Below are 24,049 nucleotides of genomic sequence, written 5' to 3' on the forward strand. Positions count from 1 at the left end.
GCCTACAAAGTACCCAGGACATCTTCAAGGAATGGTATCTCAGAAAGGCAGCGTCCATTATTAAGGACCCCCAGCACCAAGGGCATGCCCTTTTCTCTTTGATACCATCAGGTAGGAGGTACAGAAGTCTGAAGCCATACACTCAGCGATTCAGGAACAGCTTCTTCCCCTCTGCCATCCGATTCCTAAATGGACATTGAACCCATGAACACCACCTCAGTTTTTAATATTATTTCTGTTTTTGCACAATTTTAATCTATTCAATATACATATACTGTAATTTATTTATTTTCCTCTATATTATGTATTGCATTGAACTGCTAAGTTAACAAATTTCACGACACATGCAGATGATTATAAACCTGATTCTGATTCTGAAATGATTGGGTACATTTAATGTGGAGGTTGACACGTTCTTGATTAGTAAGGGTGAAAAAGGTATTAGGGAATGGGATTGAGAAGGAAAATAAACCAGCCATGATTGAATGCAGACCAGACTTGATAAGCCAAATAACCCAATTCTGTCTGTTCCTATGTATTAATGCTCTGTATATCAAACATTTTAAACTAACTTTTATGACAGCACACAGCTAACTGATAATTATGTATCATTTGAAATTCTAAAATGATCAATTACAAATGAAAATATGAACCTTAATTCTCATTGTAGGCATAAATAACCATGGCTAATCAACAATATCTATATCTGACTTCTAATTTAGTCAGTGGACGAGGTACAGTGTACCATCCCCACACACCCCACATTACAAAAGAGTTGCATTTCAATGAATCCATCTATATTACATTAACACAAACCTTTTCTACCTCCCTTTTGTAATAACTGGAGATGAATTCCTATAGGAACAATTTCTCTCATCAGTAATACCCCTATCGGTATACATCTAAAGACAGACAATTTTATTTCAGCAGAAGAGAAAGTGGTGCTTGATTAACTAGAATGTTTAAGAATCAGTAGCAGAGATTGCCTTGTCAGTTTCCAAAGCAAATCTCCTTAAGTGGCATTCCAGTGTGAAATGGCAAACTGTGATTATTGTGCTCATCCAATTCTCTGTATACATTTTGTGTTTATTATCTTACCCTCCTCCACACACATTCGATAAGAGCAAATTTTTATTCTGCATCACAAATTCTTTTGCAGTGATTTCTGAGTTCCATAAAGGTGAATTTCCATCACCCAAGCTGCTATAACACAGGTATATACCATATAGCGAATCAATCCATAATTTGTGTCCCCATCCATTAGACATGATCATTAATTCCACAGACATAGATTACTGAAAATAAATGTTTTTGCACAAATGATACTTCATGCGGAATATGACCATCTTCCCCCGAAAAAGAATGTTACAAAGTAAACCTCAGATTAGTATGAATTCAGATTTTATATATATCGTCAAATTTAAGCAAAAGAATTTCTGTAGTACAGTGACACCTGGTGGATATACACTAAATTTAAATGAATTAAAGGACACTATCAATTTGATAAGTTATTAACTTTATATACAGTGAAACACAAAACACAAGTGATATCACAATCGTACAAGTAATAAAGAATATTTTAACTACAGGAATAGCTTCTGTGTCTTTTCTCACGCGTTAACTTTAGAATTCATTGAGCTCTGCTTTTCCCTTGTTTCTCAGCATTTGCAAGAGGTCCCCAAGTAATATTAGGTACATTCCTTGACGCTACCCTGCTCTGTGACTTGTGCCAAAAAGCTGCTTTTAGATAACATACAGTTATGAACATGCCATAGTTTCAAAGATTTCAAGGGCTGAAATGAAGAAATTTAATAGGTTTCTCACCATTTCCAATCCTGTGCTTTGACCACAGCTTAAACTGTTTTTTTTTTGGGTATCCTGTCTGAGTCTGGACATAGTTCTTTGACTTATTTTCGGCCATTGCAAAAAGACTACAATTCAACTTCCATAACATTCACCACATCTGCTCTTGCTTTAGCTTACCTACCTGGGAAGCCTCTCTACCATGGGAGGAAAAAAGCTGATTTTTAGAAGTCACAAAGTGAGGAGTCATGAATGTTAAGTAGATGAGAAGAGGAAGATATGAATCAAAAATAATATGAAAAAAAGCAGAGACATATCAATCATGGTGTTCAAACAGGAACTGGATAAAGGGGGAAAACTGCATGGCTATGGGAAGGCACAGGAGGATGGAACAAGCTGATTACTGATGCATGCAACTGTCAGACTCAATGGGCCGAATGACCTCGTGCTCAGTGAAGCCTTTCATGGATTCATACCTTTGTCAACTCTAATAGTTTATAAAATGCAGCTTGACATTACAAGTTATACCTTCTTTAAAAATCTAGTTATTTCTGACTAAATTTTGTTTTTCTGACTAAAATAACCATGATTAATCATGTCAAATGATACGATCCAACAATTTTTACATGTTTCATTTGAAAAAGCTTTGTCTTTATAACCTGTGATAACATTCCAAATTCTCAATTTGTTCAAATCCTTGCACAGATTTCATCCCCAAACCTCATCCAACCTCACAACCCTCAATCCTTGTACTTCTCCAATTGTAGCCTCTTGCACATCCATAACTTTCTTTGACATTTCAATGGCAAATGTGAGGCCCATTCTCAGTAGTTTGATCACAACCACAGGTAAGCTTAGACAGAAAGTAATCACTCCTCCAGGTGGATATAACACTGCAATAGCAGATGATCTAAAAACCAGAGCTGAATCAGAGCAGTTAAAGGTCCAGCTTTACATATACTTTGCCAAGTACACGCCACAAGCAGCCTTGACACAAGTATCAATGAATGTGCATTTTGATGATACAGGCTGAGTACCCTTTATCCAAAATAGTTGGGGCTGGAAGTGTTTTGGATTTCGGAATATATAATGCGATAGTCTGGGATCACTAGGATTTTCAACTCTGAATTTATGTGCTACTGATCAGCCATCCTTGTCTTACACTTGTTCATCACACAAACAGTATGTACTGATGCAGCGATTCAGTGTGTTAGATTTTCATCAGCGATGATCTTGGCAAACTCAATGAATTTCTCTTCTGCTTCCTGGTCAGCCGACACTTTATCACCATAAAACTTTAAAAATTTAATGCCATGCATTTTCTGCAACCAGCCTGTTGAATATTTAGAATTACCTTCAGTTTTCAGATCATCATGGTAGACCTTTGCTTGTTTCATGATCAGCATACCGTTAAGCAGCATAATGTTCATTCCAACATCGACGAATCCACTAATCGAGATTTTCATTTTTCACTTTATGCAGTGTTTTTCTATTTTTCGTTAACTTCTGTTCATTACGTATGTGAGGTCACTTATCAAAACTCTCTGTGGTGCACAGAGATCTGTGCACCGCCTGAAACCTTCCTAGTGACTTAAGGAATTTTCCATTTGTGACGCCACTTCAGCACTCAAAAAAATTTGGATTTCAGAATTTTGGATCAGGGGTACTCAACCTGTAGTAGCTGCCTGAACAAACAAGAAAAATCAAATGGGCCATCTGTTTGGTGTACAAAACATGGAACAGCTACACAAAAAACACAAATGACACAATTATAAGAACCTCCTTGGCAGCATTTTACCAGGTTCCTTCTGAAGTTATTTGATCATCTGCTAACTAGGAATAGAAAGCTAATTTTTGTAAAATTATAAATTTAACATTTCAAAGCAACTATTTTATTACAGGGTTCACACAATGAACATAAACATGTAATTGAACTCAAGATGGAATCTGCAATACTGAATTAATGGCAATATTTTAACTATTGCAATTTAAATATTTTCTTGTGATGATTTCTCTATATGACAGTGAGTATAGGAATAGAGTGAGGTGGAGGATAAATGCGTGGCTGAGGGATTGGAGCAGGGGGCAGGAATTCAGATTTCTGGATCATTGGGACCTCTTTAGAGGCAGGAGCGACCTGTACAAAAAAAAACAGTTGCACTTGAATCCCAGGGGGACCAATATCCTGGCGGTGAGGTTCGCTAAGGCTATTGGGGAGAGTTAAAACTAGGATTGCTGGGGGGAGTGGTGGGAACCAAACTGAAGAGACGGAGGAAGTGGTAGTTGGCTCACAAATAGAGAAAGTTTGGAGACAGTGTGAGAGGGAGGATAGGCAAGTGATAGAGAAGGGACATGCTCAGACTGATGGTTTGAGATGTGTCTATTTTAATGCAAGGTGTACTATGAACAAAGCAGATCAGCTTAGAGCGTGGATCAGTACTTGGAGTTATGATGTTGTGGCCATTACAGAGACTTGGATGCCTCAGGGTCAGGAATGCTTACTTCGAGTGCCAGGCTTTAGATGTTTCAGAAAGGACAGGGAGGGAGGCAAAAGAGGTGGGGCATGGCACTGTTAATCAGAGGTAGTGTCACGGCTGCAGAAAAGGAAGATATGGAGGGATTGTCTATGGAGTCTCTGTGGGTAGAAGTTAAGAACAGGAAGGGGTCAATAACTCTACTGGGTGTTTTGTATAGACCACCCAATAGTAACAGGGACATCGAGGAGCAGATAAGGAGACAGATTCTGGAAAGGTGAAATAATAACAGAATTTTCATGTTGGGAGATTTTAATTTCCCAAATATCGATTAGCATCTCCCTAGAGTGAGGGGTTTAGATGGGGTGGAGTTTGTAAGGTGTGTTCAGGAAGGTTCCTTGACACAATATGTAGACAAGCCTACAATAGGAGAGGCTGTACTTGATCTGCTATCGGGAAATGAGCCTGTCAGGTCTTTCAGTGGGAGAGCATTTTGGAGATAGTGATCACAATTCTATCTCCTTTACCATAGTATTGGAGAGGGATAGGAACAGACAGGTTAGGAGTGTGTTTAATTGGACTAAGGGGAAATATGAGATTATCAAGCAGGAACTTGGAAACAAATTGGCAACAGATGTTCTCAGGGAAATGTATGGAAGAATTGTGGCAAATCTTCAGCAGATATTTGCGTGGGGTTCTGAGTAGGTACGCTTCAATGAGAGAAGGAAAGGATGGTAGGGTACAGGAACCGTGGTGTACAAAGGCTGTTGTAAATCTAGTCAAGAAGAAAAGAAGAGCTTATGAAAGGTTCAAAAAACTAGGTAATGATAGAGATCTAGAAGATTATAAGGCTAGCAGGAAGGAGCTTAAGAAAGAAATTAGGAGACCGAGAAGGGGCCATGAGAAGGGCTTGGCAGATAGGATTAAGGAAAACTCCAAGGCATTCTACAAGTATGTGAACAGCAAGAGGATAAAGATGCGTGAGAATAGGACTAATCAAGTGTGACAGTGGAAAAGTGTGTATGGAACCGGAGGAGATAGCAGAGGTACTTAGTGAATACTTGTTCAGTATTCACTGTGGAAAAGGATCTTGGCGATTGTAGCGATGACTTACAACAGACTGAAAAGCTTGAGTATGTAGATATTAAGAAAGAGGATGTGCAGGAGCTTTCGGAAAGCATCAAGTTGGATAAGTCACCGAGACCGGACAAGATGTACCCCAGGCTACTGTGGGAAGTGAGGGAGGAGATTGATGAGGCTCTGGCAATGGTCTTTGCATCATCAATGAGGAAGGAAGAGGTTCCGGAGGATTGGAGGGTTGCGGATGTTGTTCCATTATTTAAGAAAGGGAGTAGAGATAGCCCAGGAAATTAGAGATCAGCGAGTCCTACTTCAATGGTTGGTAAGTTGACAGACAAGATCCAGAGAGGCAGGATTTATGAACATTTGGAGAGGCATAATATAATTAGGAATACTCAGCATGGATTTGTGAAAGGCAGGTCATGCCTTACAAGCTTAACTGAATTTTTTGTGGATGTCTAAACACGTTGCTGAAGGTAGAGCAGTAGATGTAGTGTACATGGATGTCAGCAAGGTATTTGACAAGGTACCCCATGCAAGGCTTATTAAAAAAGTAAGGAGGCATGGGATCCAATGGGACATTGCCTTCCATGAGCAGGCCAGTTCTGGTTACACAAAGCAAAGAATCGTTGTAGACAGGTCATATTCTGCATGGAGGCCGGTGACCAGTGGTGTGCCTCAGGGATCTGTTCTGGGACCCCTACTCTTCGTGATTTTTTATAAATGACCTGGATGAGGAAGTGGAGGGATAGGTTAGTAAATTTGCTGATGACACAAAGGTGTTGTGGAGGGCTGTCAGAGGTTACAGCAGGACATTGACAGGATGCAGAACTGGGCTGAGAAGTGGCAGATGGAATTCAACCCAGATAAGTGTGAGGTGACACACAAAGTTGCTGGTGAACGCAGCTGGCCAGGCAGCATCTCTAGGAAGAGGTACGGTCGACGTTTCAGGCCGAGACCCCTTGTCAAGACTAACTGAAGGAAGAGCGAGTAAGAGATTTGAAAGTGGGAGGGGGAGGGGAGATCCAAAATGATAGGAGAAGACAGGAGGGGGAGGGATGGATCCAAGAACTGGACAGGTGATTGGCAAAAGGGATATGAGAGGATCATGGGACAGGAGGCCTAGGTAGAAGGAACAGGGGGAGGGGGGGAAAAAGCCCAGAGGATGCGCAAGGGGTATAGTCAGAGGGACAGAGGGAGAAAAAGGGGAGCGAGAGAAAGAATGTGTGTATATAAATAACAGATGGGGTAGGAGGGGGAGGTGGGGCATTAGCAGAAATTAGAGAAGTCAATGTTCATGCCATCAGGTTGGAGGCTACCCAGATGGAATATAAGGTGTTGTTCCTCCAACCTGAGTGTGCCTTCATCTTTACAGTACAGGAGACCGTGGATAGACATGTCAGAATGGGAATGGGATGTGGAATTAAAATATGTGGCCACTGGGAGATCCTGCTTTCTCTGGCAGACAGAGCATAGGTGTTCAGCAAAACAATCTCCCAGTCTGCGTCAGGTCTCGCCAATATATAGAAGGCCACATCGGGAGCACCGGACGCAGTATATCACCCCAGCCAACTCACAGGTGAAGTGTCACCTCACCTGGAAGGACTGTCTGGGGCCCTGAATGGTGGTAAGGGAGGAAGTGTAAGGGCACTCTGCTCCGTCTAGCGGAATTAGTCCTTACTCTTAATAATTTCTCCTTTGGCTCCTCCCACTTCGTCCAAACTAAAGGTGTAGCTATGGGCACCCGTATGGGTCCTAGCTATGCCTGCCTTTTTGTTGGGTTTGTGGAACAATCTATGTTCCGTGCCTATTCTGGTATCTGTCTCCCACTTTTCCTTCACTACATCGACAACTGCATTGGCGCTGCTTCCTGCACGCATGCAGAACTCGTTGACTTTATTAACTTTGCCTCCAACTTTCACCCTGCCCTCAAGTTTACCTGGTCCATTTCCGACACCTCCCTCCCCTTTCTAGATCTATCTGTCTCTGTCTCTGGAGACAGCTTCTCCACTGATGTCTACTATAAGCCTACTGACTCTCACAGCTATCTGGACTATTCCTCTTCTCACCGTCTCTTGCAAAAACGCCATCCCCTTCTTGCAATTCCTCCATCTCCGCCGCATCTGCTCTCAGGATGAGGCTTTTCATTCTAGGACGAGGGAGATGTCTTCATTTTTTAAAGAAAGGGGCTTCCCTTCCTCCACCATCAACTCTGCTCTTAAACGCATCTCCCCCATTTCCCGTACATCTGCTCTCACTCCATCCTCCCACCACCCCACTAGGAATAGGGTTCCCCTGGTCCTCACCTACCACCCCACCAGCCTCCGGGTCTAACATATTATTCTCCGTAACTTCTGCCACCTCCAACAGGATCCCACCACTAAGCACATCTTTCCCTCCCCCCCCCTGCATTCCGCAGGGATCGCTCCCTACACAACTCCCTCGTCCATTCGTCCCCCCCATCCCTCCCCACTGATCTCCCTCCTGGCACTTATCCTTGTAAGCAGAACAAGTGCTACACATGCCCTTACACTTCCTCCCTTACCACCATTCAGGGCCCCAGACAGTCCTTCCAGGTGAGGCGATACTTCGCCTGTGAGTCGGCTGGGGTGATATACTGCGTCCGTTGCTCCCGATGTGGCCTTCTATATATTGGCGAGACCCAACGCAGACTGGGAGATTGTTTTGCTGAACACCTACGCTCTGTCCGCCAGAGAAAGCAGGATCTCCCAGTGGCCACACATTTTAATTCCACATCCCATTCTGACATGTCTATCCACGGCCTCCTCTACTGTAAAAATGAAGCCACACTCAGGTTGGAGGAACAACACCTTATATTCCGTCTGTGTAGCCTCCAACCTGATGGCACGAACATTGACTTCTCTAATTTCTGCTAATACCCCACCTCCCCCTCCTACCCCATCCGTTATTTATACACACACACTCTTTCTCTCACTCTCCTTTTTCTCCCTCTGTCCCTCTGACTATACCCCTTGCCCATCCTCTGGGCTCCCCCCCCTTCCCCTTTTCCTTCTCCCTGGGCCTCCTGTCCCATGATCCTCTCATATCCCCTTTGCCAATCACCTGTCCAGCTCTTGGCTCCATCCCTCCCCCTCCTGTCTTCTCCTATCATTTTGGATCTCCTCCCCCCCTCCCACTTTCAAATCCCTTACTAGCTCTTCCTTCAGTTAGTCCTGACAAAGGCTCTCAGCCTGAAACGTTGACTGTATCTCTTCCTAGAGATGCTGCCTGCCAGCTGTGTTCACCAGCAACTTTGATGTGTGTTGCTTGAATTTCCAGCATCTGCAGAATTCCTTGTGTAAGTGCGAGGTGGTTCATTTTGGCAGGTCAAATATGATGGCAGAATATAGTAATAACGGTAAGACTCTAGGAAGTGTGGAGGATCAGAGGGATCTTGGGGTCCGAGTCCATAGGACACTCAAAGCTGCAGTGCAAGTTGACTCTGTGGATAAGAAAGCAAACATTGCATTGGCCTTCATCAATCATGGGATGATTACATCGCTGAGAGGTAATGTTGCAGCTATATAGGACTTTGGTCAGACCCCACTTGGAGTACTGTGCTCAGTTCTGGTCACCTCACTACAGGAAGGATGTGGGAACCATAGAAAGGGTGCAGAGGAGATTTACAAGGGTGTTGCCTGGATTGGGGAGCATGCCTTATGAGAATAGGTTGACTAAACTCGTCCTTTTTTTCTTGGAGTGATGGAGGATGAGAGGTGACCTGATAGAGGTGTATAAGATGATGAGAGGCATTGATAGTGTGGATAGTCAGAGTCTTTTTCGCCAAGGCTGAAATGGCTAGCACGAGAGGGCACAGTTTTAAGGTGCTTGGAAGTTGGTACAGAGGAGATGTCAGGGGTAAGTTGTTTTTCCTTGGAGAGAGTAGTGAGTGTGTGGAATGGGCTGCCGGCGACGGTACTGGAGGTGGATACGATAGTGTCTTTTAAGAGACTCCTGGACAGGTACATGGAGCTCAAAAAAAGAGAGGGCTATAGGTAACCCTAGGTAATTTCTAAGGACATGTTCGGCACAGCTTTGTGGGCCGAAGGGCCTGTATGTGCTGTAGGTTTTCTACGTTTCTCTGTTTCTATATAATTACTTTATCAATAGTCTCTATATCACCTCTAATTAACTGATTATTTTAATATTCAAGGACAAGGAAGTTGCACCATTTAGAAGCTTTTCATGGATTTGGTTTTCATCCATTCAGGCAAGTGGAAAACAAGTGGCATTGAATTTCATTATCACTCAAAACGTTAGGTGCAAAAATGTGACAAACGGAGTTTAATGTGGGAAAGTATGAGTTCATGCACTTCAGGAAGAGTAATCAAAAGGCAGATGAGATATCTAAATGGAGAGAGACTGCAAATGAGTGAAGTTCAGAGCAATTTGCCTATGTCTTATGCCTAAAATTGAGGTGAACAGAAATTTCTTCTCAGAAGAGTGAATCTCTGGAATTCTCTACCCTCTAGGGTGCCAGATGCCAAATCACTGCAGATATTGAAGGTGGAAAGAAATATTTGTAGAAACAAGAAATTAAGGGTCATGAATCAGAAACAAACTCATTCGTAAGGCCAGTGATGTTGTGGGGATAGAACTGGACTCTCTGACGGTGGTGTCTGAAAAGAGGATGCTGTCCAAGTTGCATGCCATCTTGGACAATGTCTCCCATCCAGTACATAATGTACTGGGTGGGCACAGGAGTACATTCAGCCAGAGACTCATTCCACCGAGACGCAGCACAGAGCGTCATAGGAAGTCATTCCTGCCTGTGGCCATCAAACTTTACAACTCCTCCCTTGGAGGGTCAGACACCCTGAGCCAAGAGGCTGGTCCTGGACTTATTTCCTGGCATAATTTACATATTACTATTTAATTATTTATGGTGCAACTGTAACGAAAACCAATTTCCCCCAGGATCAATAAAGTATGACTATGACTATGAGAAACTGCAATGAAGAGAAGTTAAGACCAGCATAGATCAGCCACGATCATATTGAATGTTAGAGCAGGCTTGAGGTGCTTGACACACAAGCTTTCCCATTCCAGGTGCACAACAGAATCATCCTTCAGGAAGGCAATCAATCCATATATTGCTTCATCAAACAGGAACTAGGAAGGTACTGTATATCAACTGATACTTGTTTTACACCTCTAGGTATCAGGTGAAAAAGCAGCCTTAGCAGAGGTACAGATGGTAAATGTATGGTGTTTTAGCCATAGAAAGCACAACGCAGGAAAATACAAATTAGACTTTATTGACCATATGTCAATGTAGTGTTAGATAAAATAGGCAACGTAATTCTATTTGTGCTCTTCTCTTATTCTCTTATGTTTTAAAATTGTCTTTCAGGCCCATTACCTCATAAGTAGGAAAAGTTAAATTGAAAGGAACACAATTTTAAACTTGTTAATCACAGAGTAACACAGCATGGAAACAGACTCTTTGGCCCAACCTCAGCATCCGCCCTGCTAATCACAGATGCCTGCATTCAGCCCATAACCCTCCAAACCCCTTCCCACCACGTACTATCCAAATCCTTCTTAGAAGTTGCAATTGTACCTGCCTTGAATACTTCCTCTGGCAGCTCATTTCAAGTATTCACTACCCTTGGTTTAAGAAGTTATCTCTCAGGTCTCTTCTAAAGCTTTCCCATTTTTTCTTGTAATTGTGCCCTCCAGCTTTGGTCTCCGCAATACTGGGGAAAAGACTACGACTGTCCACCTTATCCATTCCACTCAATTTTGTGGGCTTCTAAAGTCACCCCTCACTCTCCTGTACTTCAAGAAATAAAGATACAGTGTGGCCAACCTTTCCCTATAACTCAGACCCTTTAGTCCAGGCAGCATCCTGATAAATCCCTTCTGCACCCTGTCCAGCAAGTTGTCTTTCCTACAACGGATTAATAACACTGAACACAATACTCCAAGTGCAGTCTCACCAATGACTTGTACAACTGCAACATAATATCCCTACTTCTAAATGTGATGCTCTGACTGAAGACCAGCATGTTAAATACCTTCTTCACCACTTCGTCCGCTTCTACGGCAGCTGACAGTGAACTGTGCATATGTACTGCTAGGTCCTTCACTTGTCAGTACCCTGTCATTCATTTAGGTCAAACTCTGGTTTAAATGTCCAAAATGTAAGTCCCTCACACTTATCCACATTGAAAATTATTTTCCTAATTGATCAAGATCTCTTTTTAATTCATTTTAACCTACTTGATTATCAATAAGACCCCATGATTTAGTATAATCAGCAAACTTGCTAATCATTCCATGTACAGTGCCTATAAAAAGGTATTCAGTCCACCCCCGCCAGATGTTTTCATGTTTTACTGTTTTACAACATTGAATCACAGTGGATTTAATTTGGCTTTTTTTTTGACACTGATCAACAGGAAAAGACTCTTGTGTCAAAGTGAAAACATTTCTCTACAAAGTGATCTAAATGAATTACAAATATAAATCACAGTAATTCATTACATAAGTATTCACCCCTTTTAATATGACACACCAAATCGTCACTGCTGCAGCAAATTGGGCTTAGAACTCACATAATTAGTTAAATGGAGATCACCTGTGTGCAGTCAAGGTGTTTTAATTAACTGTAGTAAAAATACAACCGCATCTGGAAGGTCCAACTACTGGGGAGTCAGTATCCTGGCAAAAACTACACCATGAAGTCAAAAGAATACTCCAAGCAACTCCATGAAAAGTTTATTGAAAAGCACAAGTCACTGAATATCCCTTGGAGTACAGTTAAGTCAATCATGAAGAAATGGAAAGGATATGGCACAGCTGGAAATCTGTCTAGGGTAGGGTGTCCTCAAAAACTGAGTGACTGTGCAAGAAGGGGACTAGTGAGGGAGGCCACCAAGAGACCTACGACAACTCTGGAAGAGTTACACACTTCAGTGGCTGAGATGGAAGAGACTGCACATACAACAACTGTTGCCCAGGTGCTTCACCAGTAGCAGCTTTATGGGAGAGTGGCAAAGAGAAAGCACAGATGAAGAACTCACATGAAATCTCAGCTAGAGTTAGCCAGAAGGCATGTGGGAGACTATGAAGCCAGCTGAAAGATGGTTCTCTGGTCTGATGAAACCAAAATTAAGCTTTTTGACCATCAGACTAAACACTATGGCTGGTATAAGCCAAACACTGCATGCTATCAAAAACACACCGTCCTTACTGTGAAGTATGGTGGTGGGGATGCTTCACTGCAGCAGGCCCTGGAAGGCTTGTGAAGGTAGAGGGTAAAATGAATGTAGCAATATAGAGGGAAATCCTGGAGGAAAACCTGATGCAGCCTGTGACAGAACTGTGACTTGGGAGAATATCTGTTTTCCAGCAAAACAATGACCCTAAGCATAAAGCCAAAGCTACACAGAAATGGTTTAAAGACAATAAAATAAATGTCCTGGAGTGGCCAAGTCAGAGTCCAGACCTCAATCCAATTGAGAATTTGTGGCTGGACTTGAAAAGGCTGTTCACCTACAATCCCCAAGCAATCTGATAGAGCTTGAGCAGTTTTGTAAAGAAGAATGGGGAAAAATTGGAGTGTCCAGATGTGCAAAGCTATCCACAGAAACAAGGCTGTGGTTGTTGCCAAAGGTGCACCTCCTACATACTGGCTTTAATGGGGTAAGTAATTATGCAATCAAATATTTTGTGTTTAATAATTGTAATTTACACCAATATGCAGAAATTTGTTTTCACTTTGGCATGAGTCTTTTCTGTTGATCACTGTCAAAAAAGCCAAATTAAATCACACTATGGTTCATTGTAAAACAATAAAACATGAAAACTTCCAAGGGGAGGTGAATACTTTTTATAGGCATTACATTTACATCCAAATTATTTACATACATAATAAGAAGTCCCAACACTGACCCAGACCTCCAATCTGACAACCAACCTTCAATCGTTATTCTCCGCTTCCTAAAAGAGCCAATTCTGAATTTACTGCACTAACTCCCTCTAAATCTCATGTGATACAACCTTCCAGATCAGCCTGCCATGAAAAATCTTGTCAAAGGCCTTCTGAAGTCTACACAGACATCATCCACTGCCCTGCTTTTATCTACCCCATAGTTACCACTTCAAAACACAAACTCCAGCAGATTTCACAGAGATAACTTCCAGTGCACAAAACCACACTGACTATTGCTGATCAAACTTTGACCATCCAAGTGACGGTCGATCTTGTCCCTCAGTAACTGCTACAACTGAAGTTTGGTTCAACAAGCTGTAGCTTCTTGACTTGTACTTGCTAACCTTCTTGAACAATAGAACAACATTAGCTACCCTCCAGCCTTTTGGAATTTTACCAGTGGCTAACAATGAAACAAATATCTCCACAAGAGCCTCTGCAATTTCTTCCCTGACCTCCCAAAAGGTCAGGGGACACATTTGGTCAAACCCGACTTTAATGAAGTTCAAAACTGCAAATACCTCCATCATCATAATATGCATATGTACTAGCACCTAACTATATTATCCTCATTTCTTTGGCATCAATGATATTCTCCTTCGTAAACATCGTGAAGAAATAGACTGCAGCCTTGGTGGTCTTTAAGAAAACTTGATCTCTGCCTAGTCACTCTTTTACTGTTACCATAACTGAAGAACCTCGTATTATCTGTAACCCTGCCTGCCAAATCCATCTCGTACCCTCTCTCTGCCCTCCTGATTTCCTCTTAAGCCTGCTCTTAAACTTTTTACTTTCATCAAGAGATTCATTCATATGCCGCTGTCTAAATATAATGTATGCTTCCTTTTTCATTATCAATGCCTCAATATCTCATATCAATCAGGATTCTTTGAACTACACCCTACCTGCTGCCCCTGCACTGTTGATATGACCGTTTTAAAAGCCTCCCACTTGCCAACTATTCCTTTGCCTTTACATAAAGTCACCCAGTTGACTCCAGTTAGATTCTGTCCAATGCCCTCAAGGTTGGCCCGGGTCTGGTTCAAGAGTTTTACTCGCAGACCTGTTCTATCTTTTTTTCATACATGATTTAAAACTAATAGAATTGTGGTCCCTGGACCCAAAGTGCTCCCCAACCTCCACCTCAGTTACTTGGTCCACCTTGTTCTCTAAGAAGAGATATTGTATTGCTCTTTCCTGAGTATGCTCCTCATGAGGAAACCGTCTTTGAAACACTACCCAAATTCCACTCCATGCAAGCCCTTTGCATTCTGGCTGGCTCAGTTGATAGCAGGAAAATTGAAATCTCCCACTAGCACTGCTCTACTATTCTCACAGCTACATGCAAAATCTCAACCTTTGTTCTTAGTTTCATTTGTATACAAACATGAGAGCCATGCAGGCAAAAAAAAAATACTTTTGTTTTTAAATTATTAGTCTGGAATGCCCTGAAAGATGAGAAAGACTTAAATATCAAAGCCAACATCGTAAGCAGCGATATAGTAAACATACCCGCATTTCTTTAAGATCATGAAAGTTGTTTCCAACTCTGACGGAGACCTTGCTTGGTGTATAGCTTTCATCAGATTTGTAGTCAGCATAAATACACAAGGTTTTCACAGTTGTTTTTCGTCTATGAGAACAATTTATTCTCAGTAACCAATAATCAAATACATACAGATCAAAAACTGATCATGGGCAGCTACAACATTTTTATTAAAATCAGCTCATGCATTGTATTTAAATGTAAAAATCACACAAATGTACCACAGCTTACTGTAATTTCACTATTGAACTTCTACATCAGGGGTTCCCTACCTTTTTTTATGTCATAGACCTTTACTATTAACCAAGAGGGCTGTGGACCCCAAGTTGGGAATCTCTGTTCTACACTGTGGACTGGAAAAATAAATCTCAATAGCCTAATGTAGTCCACACTATCATAGCTATCTAGATAGAAGCAACAATCATTCAATGAGGGAAGGGCATGCCAAGAGCTACACCCAGCTTTGATACCAATCTTGTGAACATGTAGCACAGGACTATGCACAAGCTAAACAGAAAAATCAGCATGTGAAATTTTGTTCATAATCAGCATGTGAGCTAAGTGATTCCACAACTGACAATCCAGATTATAACTACATTATAGCCTTCAGTTAATTTGTTAGTTAACAAGTTAAAGAGGCCATTAGATGATCTCCATCTTGCATGACAACCAAGCCTGGCAAAAGTGCCAAAGGCTGAGGTATTTGGAACCATATTTATCCAGAAGTACAGAGGACAATTTAATTTAGCTCTTTCCAGCAATCTTCATTGAAGAATCCAACCTTCAAGCAAAGCAATTCACTCAACATGGTATCAAGGAAATAGTCAAGTATGAGATTGTGTCCTCCCACTGTCTTCCATTATGATCCTCATTACTTATCAAAACTGCAAATTTGCAGATTAGCTGCAATGTTTGAAATATTGGCCTGTACACTCGTACATAAGAAACTATGTTAACAAGGATATATAATGTTGGTTATATAATATGACCACCCTGTGGTGGGGGAGTCTAAGACAAGAGAACACAGCCTTAGGATAGACGGGTGTCCATTGAAAACAGATGCGGGGAAATTTCTTTAGCCAGAGGGTGGTGAACTTGTGGAAATTATTACCACAGGCAGCTGTGGAGGTCAGGTCATTGGGTATATTTAAGGAAGAGCTTGATAGGTTCTTGCTTCGACATGGCATCAAAGATTTCGGGGAGAAGGCTGGGGAGTGGGACAGAGGAGGGGTTAAAAAAGGATCAACGTTGATTGAATGGCAGAGCAGACTTGATGGGCCATATGGCCTAATTCTGCACATATATCCTAGATCTGGTCCTAGGGTTGAGGTTCTTAACTGGAAGGTGGCCAAATTTGAAGAAATGAGAAAGGATCTAAAACGCATGGATTGGGACAGGTTGTTCTCTGGCAAGGATGTGATCGGTAGGTGGGAAGCCTTCAAAGGAGAAATTTTGAGAGTACAGAATTTGTATGTTCCTGTCAGAATTAAAGGCAAAGTGAATAGGAATAAGGAACCTTGGTTCTCAAGGGATATTGCAACTCTGATAAGGAAGAAGAGGGAGTTGTATGACATGTATAGGAAGCAGGGAGTAAATAAGGTGCTTGAAGAGTATAAGAAGTGCAAGAAAATACTTAGGAAAGAAATCAGGAAGGCTAAAAGACGACATGAGGTTGCCTTGACAGTCAAAGTGAAGGATAATCCAAAGAGCTTTTACAGGTATATTAAGAGCAAAAGGATTGTAAGGGATAAAATTGGTCCTCTTGAAGATCAGAGTGGTCGGCTATGTGTGGAACCAAAGGAAATGGGGGAGATCTTAAATAGGTTTTTTGCATCTGTATTTACTAAGGAAACTGGCATGAAGTCTATGGAATTAAGGGAAACAAGCAGTGAGATCATGGAAACTATACAGATCGAAAAGGAGGAGGTCCTTGCTGTCTTGAGGAAAATTAAAGTGGATAAATCCCCGGGACCTGACAGGGTGTTCCCTCGGACCTTGAAGGAGACTAGTGTTGAAATTGCAGGGGCCCTGGCAGAAATATTTAAAGTGTCGCTGTCTACAGGTGAGGTGCCGAAGGATTGGAGAGTGGCTCATGTTGTTCCGTTGTTTAAAAAAAGGATCGAAAAGTAATCCGGGAAATTATAGGCCGGTAAGTTTTACGTCGGTAGTAGGTAAGTTATGGGAGGGAGTACTAAGAGACAGAATCTACAAGCATTTAGATAGGCAGGGACTTATTAGGGAGAGTCAGCATGGCTTTGTGCGTGGTAGGTCATGTTTGACCAATCTATTGGAGTTTTTCGAGGAGGTTACCAAGAAAGTGGATGAAGGGAAGGCAGTGGATATTGTCTACATGGACATCAGTAAGGCCTTTGACAAGGTCCCGCATGGGAGGTTAGTTAGGAAAATTCATTCACTAGGTATACATGGAGAGGTGGTAAATCGGATTAGACATTGGCTCAATGGAAGAAGCCAAAGAGTGGTAGTAGAGAATTGCTTCTCCGAGTGGAGGCCTGTGATTAGTGGTGTGCCACAGGGATCAGTGCTGGGTCCATAGTTATTTGTCATCTATATCAATGATCTGGATGATAATGTGGTAAATTGGATCAGCAAATTTGCTGATGATACAAAGACTGGAGGTGTAGTAGACAGTGAGGAAGGTTTTCAGAGCCTGCAGAGGGACTTGGACCAGCTGGAAAAATGGGCTGAAAAATGGCAGATGGAGTTTAATACAGACAAGTGTGAGGTATTGCATGTTGGAAGGACAAACCAAGGTAGAACATACAGGGTTAATGGTAAGGCACTGAGGAGTGCAGTGGAACAGAGGGATCTGGGAATACAGATACAAAATTCCCTAAAAGTGGCGTCACAGGTAGATAGGGTCGTAAAGAGAGCTTTTGGTACATTGGCCTTTATTAATCAAAGTATTGAGTATAAGAGCTGGAATGTTATGATTGAGTATAAGAGCTGGAATGCTATGTATAAGGCATTGGTGAGGCCGAATCTGAGTATTGTGTTCAGTTTTGGTCACCAAATTACAGGAAGGATATAAATATGGTTGAAAGAGTGCAGAGAAGGTTTACAAGGATGTTGCCAGGACTTGAGAAACTCAGTTACAGAGAAAGGTTGAATAGGTTAGGACTTTATCCCCTGGAGCGTTGAAGAATGAGGGGAGATTTGATAGAGGTATATAAAATTATGATGGGTATAGATGGAGTGAATGCAAGCAGGCTTTTTCCACTGAGGCAAGGGGAGAAAAAAAAAGAGGACATGGTTTAAGGGTGAGAGGGGAAAAGTTTAAAGGGAACATTAGGGGGGGCTTCTTCACACAGAGAGTGGTGGGAGTATGGAATGAGCTGCCAGACGAGGTGGTAAATGCAGGTTCTTTTTTAACATTTAAGAATAAATTGGACAGATACATGGATGGGAGGTGTATGGAGGGATATGGTCCGTGTGCAGGTCGGTGGGACTAGGCAGAAAATGGTTCGGCACAGCCAAGAAGGGCCAAAAGGCCTGTTTCTGTGCTGTAGTTTCTATGGTTTCTATATATTATGATCTTGTGACTCATAACTTTCTGCCATTAAGACACTGACTCTCTACTTTCTGTCCTTGTATTGCTAACCAGCTTTTGGGTGGGATTTGACACTAAAAATTACATTGACATTACTGAAACCCTTTTACTTCCCTCCCTTATTGTCACATTACTAAATTGAATCATATTAATCAGCATGGTTTGCCTTTGTTGCTTCTCCTTTAATATTTATTAGTTACTTAAATTTGATTAACTCTGATGAATGTTTCCCAAAGCATCACTAAAAGAGATTAAACAACCAGCACATAGTTGTGAGACATGTCCATATATTTTGGAATGAAGGCAAGATCTTTTGCATTTTCCATTCCCACGTCCCTCACAGTGTGGGAAGCATTTATTCCGGATTAACAAGTTTATATGCCATAAAACATAAACCAACCTTTTAATATAATTTGTAGATTGGGTGAAAATTGAGATATTACCTCCAGTTCCCAACAGATTTTGATAGTATTCATTTATTTGATTAAAAACAGATACATAAATATTCTAATATTCTATTCTTAACTCTGACACTGGTCATGATTGGCAGGTGGACGGAGGAAAAGGCTCAAGAATATACTCTCGGCAAAAAGAGTACATCATCCCCACTGGCCCTATGACTGAGACAGCAAGTTGGATTGGTACTGAGAGTATTGCAACAGAAGTTAGCATAAAAAGCAGAAGAGGAAGACCACCTTACCACTTACCCATCCCATCCGGCATTTCTGGCTTAATTGGTATGGCGAGTCTGGGCTCCCACAGAAGTCTCATCAGTCATCTCAGAATCCATAAACCTCCAGCAATTCCAAAGGAATGCCAATGAAAAAGCAGACTATTCCTACTCTGTAGAGCATACTCTTTGCCCCTCACCTACCCTGTCTATCATTTGCAAACTTACTTCTTTTGCACATCTGTTTTTCCTTTAACCTTTCCATTCAGCTTGCTTTCTTCAGTTTAGTTCTCACTCAGGTTATTCACCTCACATGCAGCAAGGCTGCCAATATCCACTGCCTTTTTTTTTGTTCCATCATTCTCTATGCCATTCACATATCTCGGGGATTGGCTGTGTTATCTTTCCTCTTCTGGAAGCATACCCAACCAGTTCAGAAAAATCTCGTTAAGTGCTGCCAAATGTTGGAACATAAAATGAAACCTGCTTTTATTTTCTTGAGTGCCAACAGAATGGCTATAAGATGCTATAAGCAAACAATAGGACATTGAAGAGAAAAAAAGAAATGGCGCAATGTACATTATGCTAACTGGAACACGCATCATCAATATTCCTAATCAGCTGAACCAATATTTTGCTGTATTGTCATACCTGAATTGAATGTTTACAAGATGAGGCTGAGATCCATCTGACTGCCAGTATGTTTCCAGGTTATCATCACGTAATTGATCCACACCAAATCCTAATAAAGCAATCAAATTTCACTGTACTCCTAATTGTTGAGTCAAATATTCCTATATAATCTGGTTATTGTTCATAAATACAAAATTAAACTTTAGATTTAGCTGCAATACCTTAAATTACTTTAAATTGGATATTTGCACTACCCAGATGAAATTTTCAGCATTACAGGTTATTGATACAGGAATTCACTAGCAGAACTATGTATATTAAAAATAGAATTTCACATTCAATTTTAGTTAAAATCATGTTCTGATAACCCACTATTTAACAAATCTAGATTTAATGAGTAGCTGCTTAATCGTTCAAGCATTTTGAACTGTCAATTTCAAAATTGTGAAAGCATCTTAAAAACAGAGTAGAAGTTGTATTCCCTTTCAAGCACACAATATGTAATGTTTCAAAAGAAGACTGCAGAATATCTGCAGGAAATATTTAATCAAACTACACTTTTTGATTGGATACTATATTGATTATGTCAATTTGCTCCTCCTTCTCTCTCCTGCCTGTTAGTATCCAACAGTTTCAAATTGAACCCTGCTTCCATTGATTAAAGAAGGTAAAATGACATCTTTAGCACAATTTAATTCCAACCCTAAAGACACCCAAGCCCAACCAGCTAAATTGTATTTACCCTGTGCCTGCAGTTCATAATAGAACCTATCGGCACAGACATACAGAAAGAGCTGGAAAGGCCTTTGACAACATAAGCTTTCATAACCTGCTCTCCTTTGTATAACAGCTGCCCATTTACAGCTGCAGTGAAGCAAAAAGTGAAAATGACCACAGGGATCATGAACACGAGGTATGACCTAAATCAAGCATGATCTAACATCTCTAGAAAAAGAACTCAAGCAAGTCCTTGATCAGAGGCATCCAAAAATAAGGAGTTTTGTCAGTGAGGGATCTGTGAACATAATTGAGTTCAAATATATTGAAAGATGATATTTTATGCAGGCAGTACACAAGACCAATCACATCTGCATAAAGCACTAAAACAGGGGAAATGAAGGAGAAATAACAAAGATGTTAGAACAAAAATCAAACTGCTAGAGGAACACAACAGGACAGGAGGAAAATAAATACAAGGTGATTTGCGTTGGGATCTTTCATTGGACTGAAAAATAGACGGGAGGTAACCAGTATAAAGAGGTGAGGGGAAAGGCTGAAGAAAGGCCTGACAAGTATTAGGTGGATCCAGGTGAGCAAGAGTGATAAGCAAATGGAGGCAGGCAAAGTGAAGATAGCGACAGAGGTTGGGAAGTGAAAGGTGGAGGCAGCCAAGGGCTGTACATGATTAAAATCTGATAGAAAAGTTAGGTGGAGAGTTACCTAAAGTTTATTTCAGTAATTCCAATACAAAACACAAATACTCAATATCAAATACCTGATTTGATAGTGCAAGGTTTATGATACCCGTATATCATACTGGATTTACAACCTGCATGTTTTCTTTAATTAAATTTCACATACTAGGGTCAAATCCAGTATTAATTCAAATTACAATACTGTGCAAAAGTATTAGGCACACATACGGTTGCAAGAAAAAGTTTGTGAACCCTTTGCAATTACCTGGTTTTCTGCATTAATTACTCATAAAATGTGGTCTGATCTTCATCTAAATCACAATAATATGCCTTTATTGAATACATTGTTTAACCGTACACAGTCCAGGCTGGAAAAGGTATGTGAACCCTTGTATTTATTTACTCCTTTAGCAGCAATAACCTAGGTCTTCCCACAGCATCTCAATTGGGTTAAGGTCTGGACTCCAACCTGGCCATTCCAAAACACAAATTTTCTTCTTTTTAAACCATTCAGTTAATTTACTTTTCTGTTTCAGATCACTGTCTTATTGCATCATCAAACTTCTACTAAGCTTCAAGTGAAAGCTGTAAAATGTCTTGATACAATTTTGAATTCATTGTTCCCTCAACAATAGTAAGCTGTCTAGGCCCTGCCCCAAACTGTGATGCTCCTTCCATCATGCTTTGCAGCTGGGATGAGATTTTGGTGTTGGTGTGCAGTGCCCCTTTTCCTCCAAACGTAGCAATGTGCATTTCTCCCAAAATGTTCAACTTTTGTCTCATCTGTTCTCAGAACATTGTCCCAAAAGCGTTGTGGAACATCCAGGCATTCTTCTGCAAACTTGAGACATGCAGTGATGTTTTATTTTGGGAGACTAGTGGTTTCCTCCGTGCTGTCCTTCCATGAACACCATTGTTCAGTGTTTTTCTTATAGTGGACACATGGAGAGAATTCAGCAAGTTCTAAGATTTCTGCAGGTCTTTTGCTGTTGCCCTTGGGTTCTTTTTTACCTCCTTCAGCGTTGCATGTTATGGTCTTTGTGTGATCTTTGCAGGATGCACGCTCTTAGGGAGAGTAGCAACAGTACTGGGGAAAGAGACATGAAGCACCAAAGCGACATTCTATAATGACCAATTGCTTGGAATCAAATGACTTTGCCCAATGCCTCAGGATTGGGTGTGTCTGCACCTGTACCATCCCCCCATCCCACACTCCCTTTCTACCACCTGTCCCAGACCCCTCCTGTGGCGCCCCATCCTCACCTTTCCCAACATCTTTCGCTCCTGCTATATTTACAAACTCGCTCTCTGCTCCACTTTGACAAAGACAGTACTGTGCAAAACTCTTGTGCACATGTACATACCCTGACATTCATACTGTGAATTTCAGTATAATAAGCTAGCAATTACCAACACTTTTATATTTGACGCAGAACCTGCTATTCAGGACACATTCCATTTGAATGGATAAAGTTGTTAAAATGCAAATATGGTGCTGTAGTGCATATTTGTTCTTATTTTGTAATGAATTATTTAACATTTTTAAAGAAAGAAAGATTTCCAGAACAACATAGTTAACAGTTTCAAACCAAAGTTTTAGTTTGTTATTCATGACTTCTAACACATTTTCAACTGTGTCGCCTATATAATAATGGCATGATTACCATTGATAACTGGAACAGTTTGGGCTATCTCGTAGAATGGAATAGTGGACTATATAGTACTTCATTCTATTTTATGTACAATTAGAAACAAGAAACTAAAGCAAAGTCAAATGATTACACAAGCAATATTCAGGGCTTACCTGGTTTACAAGAAGACAAGGACCAGACAGCCTGTGAACCAATCTCTCGCACTGTACCAGTTCGTTCCAGCTGCTTTGGGTCATCTCCAGGGGGTGTCTTACTTGGAGTCGTCATTCTTCCTAACTACTGTTGATCTGCAACAGATTATATGATTACAGTTGTAGCTGTTAAATACAAAGTAATGTTTCAGAAAAGGCATTTACATTCAATGTGGATAAGAAATGCACCTGTTGTAGTTTTAAGTGCCAATGATATTTTCACAAAAGGCTGCACACCTTCCCCAAATGCTTATACTATCCTACCTACCAGTTTCTCCTCTGGGTACTAGAGTCAAGAGCAGGCTTCAGTCAGTACTATCTGTCCTTCCCAGTCTGCCAACTGACTCAACAGTGCCTCAGTGAACATCTTGTTTAAATGGCCTCATATTAGGGCAATTATTCCATGAAAATGAAGAGAAGAAATGGCCACTAGAGAAAACTGTGCATGTCTTTATCATTCTCACTATTTGTTTAACTAATTTTAACTTTTTTTAAGACTGGTTTTCTTTAAAAAGATCCCAGATGATTTTCAATGTTTGTAAGTTACAGGCTGAGAGCTGAGGGCACAGCCTGACTAGCTGTCAAAGCCTTTCTAAGGAGTAACCAGTATTTCACTAGAGGCAGATCCACACTGCAATTTGCCATAAGAAAGCTGGGCTCCCAGTGGAAGATCATCTCTGAGGCCACATCAGAAGAAACAGCGCAGACCAAGGGCAGGCAGCTAGCTACATCTGTGCTGCAGAATATCCGTTGCCATCAATACACATGTACATATCATTTGATAATAAGGTGCTCTTTGTTTGCATTTAGCAACTCTAAAGTAGGCACTATCAATTTTAAGTTAACATTTTAAAACTGAACTTGAAATAGCGATAAATTAAGGTGAACTTTAAATGAATTACAAATGTACACAATTTTTTTTTAAGCATAATTATTTCTGGAGAAAGGTTCTTCAGAGGTTTCAAACTGCAAAAAAAAAACAATTAACACCACCACTTGATTTCTAACACTAAGACAGAAATGGACATATCATAACTTATTATACTAAAATTATGGA

General features: G+C 40.9%; 1 protein-coding gene across 1 annotated transcript in view; it reads right to left on the reverse strand.

The window, feature by feature from the left end:
- anapc10 (anaphase promoting complex subunit 10) overlaps positions 1-24,049 on the reverse strand; it is a 53,412-nt gene that overhangs the window by 19,220 nt on the left and 10,143 nt on the right. The window contains exons 2-4 of the mRNA XM_072256021.1: positions 22,954-23,088; positions 19,753-19,843; positions 14,830-14,950 (exon numbers count right to left, since the gene is read on the reverse strand). Of these exons, the coding sequence (XP_072112122.1) occupies positions 14,830-14,950; positions 19,753-19,843; positions 22,954-23,068 (327 nt within the window). The 5' untranslated portion in view covers positions 23,069-23,088. The remainder of the gene's footprint in view (positions 1-14,829; positions 14,951-19,752; positions 19,844-22,953; positions 23,089-24,049) is intronic.

Source organism: Mobula birostris, chromosome 4 (genome assembly GCF_030028105.1).
Source record: "Mobula birostris isolate sMobBir1 chromosome 4, sMobBir1.hap1, whole genome shotgun sequence".
Lineage (NCBI taxonomy): Eukaryota > Metazoa > Chordata > Chondrichthyes > Myliobatiformes > Myliobatidae > Mobula > Mobula birostris.